The 10,000-nt window shown below is 34.2% G+C and overlaps 2 protein-coding genes across 2 annotated transcripts in view; both read left to right on the top strand.

Moving 5' to 3' along the window:
• The window catches only part of LOC145306726 (uncharacterized), a 13,636-nt gene extending 9,284 nt beyond the window's left edge, over positions 1 to 4,352 (top strand). Inside the window, exon 4 of the mRNA XM_080149006.1 lies at positions 4,298 to 4,352. Within this exon, the coding sequence (XP_080005132.1) occupies positions 4,298 to 4,326 (29 nt within the window). The 3' untranslated portion in view covers positions 4,327 to 4,352. The remainder of the gene's footprint in view (positions 1 to 4,297) is intronic.
• Positions 1 to 10,000, top strand: part of LOC145306725 (uncharacterized) — a 194,738-nt gene that overhangs the window by 15,545 nt on the left and 169,193 nt on the right. The gene's annotated exons all lie outside the window — the stretch shown is intronic.

Here is a 10,000-nt window from a genome sequence, read left to right as displayed (position 1 = left end):
TGGCAGTGATTCTTGATTGGCATCATTTTACATTCAGCATGTAAATGATCATCTCCTGTAATCCTGAGACAACCTGTAACAGTTTTCAGGGCTGTATTTTGGGAAGCTTGGAGTTTATCCCACATGTCGTCTGCCAAGTTTAGACTCCAGATTGGGCAGCAATAATTAAAGAAGGACTGTCCGATTGCTTTGTAGGTGGTAAGAAGAACTTCCTTTTCCTTGCCCCAATCTGTCCCAGATAGCGATTTAATGATGTTGTTTCTGGAACTGACCTTTGTTTTGATGTCTGCAGCATGTTTTCTGAACTTAAACATGTTGTCAAAGGTGACTCCTAAAATCTTCGGATTTTTAACAGTAGGTACCTTTTCATTCTTTATGTATACTGGAAGGTCAATGCTGGCGTCATTGGAGAAAGTAGAGAAAATGGTGGCCGTCGATTTAGATGGTGAGATCATTAGGTTGCGGGTTTTAAACCAGTCATCTAGGATGTTCAGATATTGATTAATCTCGGCACAAAGGGGTTGATATAGTGGTCCAGAGTTCAGGATTGTATTGTCATCTGCATATCCAGACAGTTTAATGTTGCCAGGTGGTTGTGGCATTTTGGCCATGTATAGGTTGAAGAGCAGGGGGGAGAGGACTCCCCCTTGTGGGACCCCTTGTCTCATCTTTCTAAATGTTGATTTAGAGCCGCGAAATTCCACATATGTTTGACGTCCTCTGATGTAAGAACAGAGAAAACGTTTAATGTGACCATTTAGCTCAAGATTGTAGATGTCTTCCATCAAAAGATCATGGTCAACCGTGTCGAAGGCCTTGGACAAATCAATAGCAACAGCTACTGTTCTGTTGACGGGCCTTTTCATGTTGAGTCCGGTGGTGATGTGTTGGCTAATGTCATTGAGGGCGGTTGTTGTTGAGCGGCCCTTGCGGAATCCATGTTGGTGGTCAGGTAGGTCAATGGCACCTGTAATTTCAGGTAGTAGTATGCTCTCTAGTATTTTAGCAGGTGGTGAAAGTAGTGAAATAGGTCTATGGCTAGACCCTTGGTCCACTGGTTTCCCTGGTTTTAGTAGGGCGATGATTCTGCTTTGTTTCCAAATGGCAGGTATTGTAGCAGTATTAACGACATTGTTGTAGATCTTGGTTAGGTATTTTATGCCATTTGGGCCTAGATGTTTAAGCATTATGGGAGAAATCCCGTCTGGTCCTTGAGCTTTAGAATTTTTGGCAGCCTTGATTGCTTTGGCTGTCTGTGTTTCTGAGATGTTAACGTCAGGATCAGAGGGTTTCTTCTTGAGGTTCCTAAGAATGTTTCTGGATCGTTGTGTAGGTTTTTTGTTTGTTGTTGGTGTAAACTGGCGATTGAATTTGTTGGCTAACTTCTTTGGATTGTTGTAAACCTTGTTATTGAAGCTAATGCCTTGGTTGTTGGGTTGGCTTGGTTTTTTGGTGAGATTTTTTATTGTTGTCCATAGTTTCTTTGTATTAGCTTCACATTTGTTTAAGTGCTCCTTCCATTTGTCTTTTTTATGTTCATTTATTTTATTTTTGATGGTGTTATTTAATTCAGGGATTCTTGGGTCTGATGGATCGTTTCTCCTGATTTGGTCTCGTTCTTCCATCATATTTAGAGCATCTGTTGGAATTTCGTTGACAACTCTCATAATTCTGCCTGCTGGGATGTATTTTTTAGCAGCTGTTTGAATAGTTTTTCTGAAGAATCTTTCATCTTTATGTACATTATTTGTATGGTAGGCGTCAGCAAAGATCTCTTCTGTGGAGGCGGTAAATTTTTCCCAGTCAGCTTTCTCAAAGTTAATGTACTGTCTGTCTTGTGATTTGATCTTTTTGATTGAAGCTTTAATCCCAATTAAGATTGGGAGGTGGTCAGATGAAAGTTTTACCTCTGCACTCCATTCACTTGTTGCCATTAAGCTGTTAGATACAAGACTAATATCTGGAGATGATCTTGAATTAGATGTGATTCTTGTTGGAGTGTCTTCATTTATAATTCCGTAAGGTTTATCATTAATAATATCTGCAAGATCTCTACCTCTGGCATCCTCAGTTCCCTCTGAGAACCAAAGAGGATGATGAGCATCAACATCACCAACTATGACTGAGGTGTTGTTGAGGTCGTCGAAGATGTTATCAAGTGGTGGTGAGTATGTTGGTTGACCCTGTGGTACTTGGCAGCTGCTTACAGGAGGAATATAGATGTTTCTTATTTGTAAGTTGCTTTCTTTTCCTTCAATCGAGATGGTTAGAGATTCAAGGAAAGGGTTGTTGGCAAGGGCAGGAGGGGTGGGGTCCATGTGGAAAGGGATGTCATTGTGGACCAGAAAGGCTAAGCCTCCCCCTTTGTTTATCCCCCTGTCCTTTCTTACTAGAGTGTAGTTGGTAGTTTTGAAATCTTTTGATTTGGTTGTTAGTTTTGTTTCCTGGATGGCGGCTACTGGGATGTTAAATGTGTCCAGGTGGTTTAATAATTCATCAATCTTACTGTAGATTCCATTTGTATTATATTGCAGTATGAAGAAGTCCTCGTCTGTATCAAGGAAGGGAACGCCTGGGGGCGCGGGGGGTGCAGGTGGAGGGGTGTTGATGGGGGGAGGTGGTGCTGATGAAAGTTGGGGGGAGATTGATGGGGGTGGGCTTCTTGTACAGCAGGGGCCTGTCCAGTGTTTTAGTTTTTTCCTTTCTTTTGATGTTTTAAATCCAGAGCATTTAATGTGTAACCAGTTTTTGCAAAATGAACATTCAACACAAACAGACACAACTCTCTTGGTACAGATTGGACAAGTCCAGGTAGGACCTGGATTTTGTTCTATACCAGCACGGATTAATAATAGCCAGATAAGGCATGCTGGTGTTGCCTTCTCTTTTGTCTGCTTAGTTAAAAACTCGGAATAGCTGTTGTGCACTGTGCAACATTGTCGACTTTAGTGAAAAAGGGTAGAAGTAGATGATATGGATGGCTGGGGTGGAAATTGTTTGCTCTGGTTCTTGGCACAACTGTTGCTGGTGGTGTTGCTGTTGTTGTGGTGGAGAGGCGACGTAGACACGACCAGAATACTCTTTTGATTGTCCTTTAAGATCTTGACTCATACTATAAGATCTTGAAAACCAAATAACTGATTTAGTTAAAAATTTTAGGGAAATTCACATAGATCCTAGATGGTTTGAAGCCATTTTAGTTTATCATTTTATGTGGTGATTTTGTATTTTTTCATTTTTACCCCCCCCCCCCCTTTTAACCCATTAGTGACGAACCGGGCATTAAAACCCGGTTCCGAAAAATGGAAAAAAAATGGTTTCGGGCTTTATAATTGCATCATTCTCAGTATGAATCCCCCCTCTACTACCCTGGCTTTAATTTCCCCCTGGAGCACGCAGTTTTGCTTACTTCCGTTTGCCAGTATAGCTCAACAAAGTTTGAAAATCATGAAAATTCAAAATACCCCTTCTAACTTTTTTGTTTTTATAGTAAAGTCGCTGATTTTTTTCGTGAAATCTAATGTTTATTGACAAGTACATCTATTTGTGAATTCGTTTTATTCAAACTATTATTTTTTATATGATTTTTTTATCGTTTTTTTACGCCCTATTATGACTCGGTTCAGCTTGGCCATAAATACCCGACAGTTTTAATTACCGGTTTTTATTACCTGGTTTTAACTTTTCAACCAATAAAAATAACAGTTTACGTCATTAGTAAGGGTTTGAGCCACCCAAATAACCCTATATGTGTAACCCAATAGTTTTATGCTCGTTTTCTGATATGTAACACCCAAATTTTATATGTTCTTTTTTTGTAGTGTGTGTCTTTTAAACCGGGTTTTTTTAACAGAAAAGGGTGGTATTACATGAGGTTGTGTAGTTTTCAATTACAGATCATATCAAAGTTCTAAAAAGTGTTCATCTCACTTTGGGCGTTCAAAAATTACATTTTTCAATTTTTGGTCAAAAATAACCGGGTTTTTACTACAAAACAGGGTTTCAATGCCTGGGGAAACCGCCCAAAACAGGTCATAATGCCTGGTTGGTATTTATGGCCAGGCCGAACCTGTTTTTTTTGCAACTTTCCTGTGCACGCCACTAGAGCAAAACAAAAAAATGGAATTCGGTTTTTACCATTATAAAGCTTCCCTGAGATTTTCAGCTCGATCGGCCCATAAAAGTGGCGCTCGGCACTGATGGGTTAAAATCAAATCCACCAGATGTTAATGCAAATAATTCATTACAAAAAATATAATTAATTTAAAAAGATTATAAAAGATAAAACCTATTTTAGGAGCAAAGAAAGGAAGTGAGATTGAGTAAAGTCAGAATAACAACAATATAACAAGGTAAAACATTTAAATAAAGTCTTATGAAAAGTTTAAAGAAGAAAAGAGTCAGCTATATCAGTGCTTTCACTTAAAGTGCCTAGGGAGCACAGATCACTCCACTTCTTATTTGTGTAATAAATTTTAAAAAGGTAGTCCATTAATTATTTTATATCTACCTATTTATCTGTCTATTTATTGATTTACTTACATATCTGTATATATTGTAATTGTATACTTGGCTTATTATCTAATATCTTATAATATAATCCTCAATTTTAAATCTATAAATGTTAAAATTTATAATTTATCTTTCTATCTATAAGTATGTTTATTCATCTAAATATATCTTTATATATATATATATAAAAGGTTAACTCACAAACAAAATATGAATTTTACATATTTATTTAGACATTATAAATTGTTTCGTGCATGTTTGCACTCTTCAGATGTCAATGTAAAATATATATATATGTATAATTGCTTATATGTCTATCTAAGAATCTCAATGAACAGACAAAAAAATCTTTGTTTATAATTTTTAGTTTCTCTATATCTATCTTTGAATAATTCCAGTTTATCTGTTTATATCTTATATCTGTTATTAATTCCAATATTATTTTGATCAATTAATATAACAATTATTTCAGAACAGAACTGCTTTGGGTTAACAGAATGATTACCTACAAATGCTTTATAATCTGCATTTTTTTTTATAAAAATTGATTATTGTATGATTCATGATTTTCAAAATAAGAATATTAAGATTTTAAAGTTTTTTTACTTATCATTTTAATTTTGTTTCCTAGCTTAGCTACTTTTAATTTACTTTGTCTGTCAGTTACAAGTCTGAAAGAGTTATTTTAACCTTAATCTTGAGTCTTAAAAAGATGCTTTATATGTTCTAAAAGGTTTTATGGTTATTATCAACCCTTGACTCTTAATATGATTTGATACATGTTGGTTATTGTATTTCAGTGTTGGTATTCTCATGCTGAATTGTCATTTCTATTCTATTTTAACTAGGCTGTCAATATCCATGAAGATGCTTAGTTCAGCAGAAGGTCGACTTTTGATTATTAATGCCTGACAAAAATATTTACATGCTTGATGATACAAGCAAAAATCTTACTATCAGAAACTCTGGCAAGGTTCCTAATAAATAAGTCTACAAGAAATTGTTTATAAATTTGTTGGAAAACTGAGTTAATACAGAATATACAGTAAAAAGGCATAATTTTAGCATTTAGCACGATCTTAAGTTATACACACAGACAAACATCCTGTTACTTTTATAATAGGATTACAATACACATTATTACACAATATCATTATTCTGCGGCAAAAAAAACCCTACAATTTGAAAAATTAAACTTTTGGTGAGTTACAGATTCGTAGTAGGTAAATATAGTGGTATAGATATAAATATTATAAATGCAAATACAGGATGCTTTATATTAACTTGATTACATTTAAGAATGCTATTATGGAGATGTCACACTTTATAATAACCATTAGAGTAAAACACTAGAGGGAGAAAGGGTTAACTAAGTGTATCTCCCTATCGCAACCACCTTGTGCAACCTTTCTATTGGGTCATGGAAAATTAACCAATGGTGTCGCTTATATTAACAGAGAAAGACTAAACTACATAATTTTGTGTCACTTTTGAGGAAGACGATTCCCTTTTCTTCCCCCCTTCCCTTTTTCTTTTCCCTTTATATGACGTCATGTAGGAATCGTCTTCCTCAAAAGTGACACAAAAGTTATGTAGTTTAGTCTTTCTCATATTAACACAGCAAAGTAGCAGAAAATAATTAAGAAGCAGACGAAAGAGGTCTTTGAAAAATGAAGGGAGGTAGTTGTCTGAATATACATTTATACTATAGATCTGTTTCATAACCCTAAAATTCGCCATTTCAGAAATCAAATAAATAATACAATTATTTTTATAAAATAAAAGATTAAAATGATCACATGGACTTTCTGATAACAACTTTTTACATATTTTATTGGAATGTTTAAAAGGTTTTAGACAAATAGGATGTTTCTTAGAATAAAATTACCTCTAATTAAGATTTAGATAATTGGTTGAAAAATTTAAACACTGTTAGTAGGGAGTTGGCTCAACAACTTTAGGGACTTTCATGAAATTTTAAAATTGGTTTGTTGAGCGTCCAAAGAAAATTGTAATCTAAAGAAGGATGCATTTTGTATATGATAATTGGGGTTGTACATTAATTTATCAGCCATTGTCTTATCCCTTTACATACCTGTTTGGTGGTTTAAAATGTAAGATCTGTCCATTCGGATTTTATAAGAAAATTTGCGAAAAAAATGTCTCCTCCCTTCCTGGCTGTCGCTCTACAATTGCTTGCAGTTCATTTGCCCAACAATTTGTAAGGATTCGCTTTTATGGATGTTATCTCCCTTGTTTATTAAATATTTTACCTTAGTTGATGCTTATAACATTTTCATTCTTTAGATGCCAGTAAAAGTAAAATATAATCTTTAAAGTTCATGGATTTTTCAATTTTAATTTAACAGATTTTTTTTACATTTTTAATTTTTCATCAAATTTAATGTTTAGTTAAAAAAACTAGGATGATAACATCAATAAAAGCGAAGCTCTGAAATGGTAGGACAAATGAACATTAACACTTGTAGAGTGTCAGAACTGAATAATGTTATAATATAAATGTATAGAGTCGTAACTAAATTTTAAATAAACTTATTGGAAAAACTGCTTAAACACAGGATAATGTTTTAGGACATGCTTACATTTTTAGGACTTGGTTATAGAGCTGCGTATTATAACAATGCACTTTGTTGTCACAGGAATCAGTATTCCAAAATCAGACCAATCAAACAATTACATAAAAAAATTTCCTGTTATAAAAAGTTAAAAATCAACATATTTAAAATGGACGTACAGACATTCTGGTAACAATTATAGAGTTTCTTTGCTCCCTATATCATACCTTACTACTGCAGGAATCACTATGCAAACTTTGAAATCGATAAGACAATTCTAACATGCCTAAATTAACGAAAAATCGATCTGTTATGTACGGACGGACGTTTAAAAAAAGTTATTATAAAACTTTGGGGACTAGTGTAATAAATAGCCTATTGTCCCCTCGCTCTCTGAGTACTACCCCACCAAAAAAAATCGGGAAATTAATCATTCATGTAATTGAGTACCAACCTATATAATTATTTAGTGGCAATTTTGTTGTGTTTGTCCATTAAAATCTCATAAATGTTTGTAAAAGTCTAAGGCAGGTTTTAGGCTTTTTGCGGGTATAAAGTTTCACCTTCCCCCACCTCTTGTAAAAAAAGTTCCTCTTTTGTTTTGGCTTTTCTTAGTTATTATTTCTCTGCTTGGAGAAAAGACTTTATTGTCCTTGTAAAATGAATGTTTGTGTTATTTCTAAAAGCGAAGCTTTTCTATAATTATTGTTGGTCTGTACTTCTGGAACGGATAGCTTTTTTCGTTAATTTAGGCATCTTAGAATTGTCCAATCGATTTAAAACTTTGCATGATGATTCCTGTAGTAGTTAGGTATGATTTTAGATAATCATTGCCAGGATGTCCGTATGTCCATTTTAAATGTGACAATTTTTTAATTTAATGATTTAAATGATTTAAAGATCCATCTCTTGTCACGTAGCTAATATGGAGCTCTGAAGAAAGGGAATTTTCCGATTTTATAAAAAATCCTGAATTTTTTGTCATGCATTTTTTAGAAACAAAAGCTAACTGCTTATGTATTTTATAAGATTAAAATAATATCAAATATCAATTTAATATGAAAAATGATGAAATTTCAAGTAACATTCTTTAACTTCTTATAATAAAGTAACAGGATGTCAGTCTGTCTGTTTTTCTGTTTGTTAGTACTGAAGGATATTGAACTGCTTAACCAATATGGTTCTTTACAATACAGCTTCTCATAAGTCATGGAAAGGTTTATAACTAATTCTGGAAGGAGGGTACTAAATTTCTTTAACTTCAAGTGCCCCTAGAGGCCTCTAGGGATGTATCCTCTAGTATATACATATAGCGCTTTAGAATTGAAAAAAAGAATATTTTGATAAAAAAATTTAAACCTTACTTTTAAAGTCAGCTTTTACTAAAAGTAAAAATTTTGGTTTAAACAAAATGATTGATGTGTGTGTGTGTGTTTGTACGTGTGTGTGTGTGCGTATGTGTGTGTGTGTGTTTGTACGTGTGTGTGTGTGCATGTGCGCGAGCGCGTATGCACACTTTCTATGTAATATACTTGGATTGACGTAAAAAAAAAGGCAGCCGGTTCTGCTAATATTTGGTTGTTCACATTTATTTAGCAGCGTCTATATGTTCTTGGTAATATATTAAGATTGTTAATACAAAGTTTTCTTTATGCTTTATGCTTGGCCAAACCAGGTGTATTTAGACTGGTTCTGAGCCTACTGAAAAACCAAGTATCGTATGTAAAAACTTTTCTTGAAAGGAAACAAATATTATAGGATTAATAAAGCAGGAGTTATTAGTAGGGAAGCTACTCTATAATTCACTGTGTCTGTCCATAATAAGTCCATAATGTTATTCAATGGAAAGTGAAAGTGTGTTAGGCTTTTTTGTAATTAGAGTTGGTGTTTTTTTAGACTTTATAAACGCTAGGTCTATAAAACTACTCACTGTATTTAGTTGGTTATGTTACTATGCTTTTAACATAACTTCCAGTATGGCTTTGATACCAATTAATATCCGCTGGATTATACTGAAATAACATGTATAGTATCTTATAAAAAGAAAATCACAAATTAACACCAGATTTGTTAGCCCAGGCCTTTGGCTTCTCTCGGCTCACAGTTTTAATCTCAAAAGTTTAATATCAACGGAAATATGTCCATAATACGACGCAATAAATGACTATTCTTATCATCCTAAGAATCTCCACTCTCCTTTTCAATGTCTTGTTAATTTTGGTGAGCCGTCCAATTATTACATTCAAACAACCTTTTGATTACTCAATCTTTGTCTGATGGAAGTTGTAACTGGTGCATTAAAATGCGTTGCACATGTTTTTGGCCAAGGCATTCCCTCTACTTATACAAAGCTTTTATCTCATGTATCTGATATAGCGGCAAATACAAGGTTTCAAAGGTTTGAGGGGGGTTAACTATACATATTTTTAAAAATTAGGATGTGAATAGAGGGGTTAATATTTTTTAAGCTTTCTCCCCTCTCTTACTGGATGTGTATTTACCCGCAGAGAGAGAGGGGATAATGGGCTGTTTATTACACTAGTCCCTAAAGTTTTATAATAATGTGCTCCTATTCGTTGGCTTAACATTTATGGGAACTGTTAATGATTTTTGATTGGTTGGTTCATTAGGTAAAGAGTTCGAACTTTACAATCTTAATCTACACAAGGGGTAATTTTGTTTCTTAACATTTGGGATGTACATCAATTTATCGGGGTCATTGTCTTATCCTTTTAGATCCTGAGTTTTATATATCTATTTATATCAACGTGTTATAGACAGCTTTCCGCGGGTATTATGCGGATAGTATGGCTGAGAACCGGTTCCATTCCAGCGGATATACCTGGTTGTCTGCAGCTCCTTATTCTTCAACCTTAAATTATATCAGTTTAAGTGACAGGATGACTGTCTGT

Source organism: Acartia tonsa, chromosome 15 (genome assembly GCF_053477335.1).
Source record: "Acartia tonsa isolate MP-2025a chromosome 15, ASM5347733v1, whole genome shotgun sequence".
Lineage (NCBI taxonomy): Eukaryota > Metazoa > Arthropoda > Copepoda > Calanoida > Acartiidae > Acartia > Acartia tonsa.
Note: the sequence above shows the minus strand (reverse complement) of the source record. Positions and strands in the feature narration are given on the sequence as shown.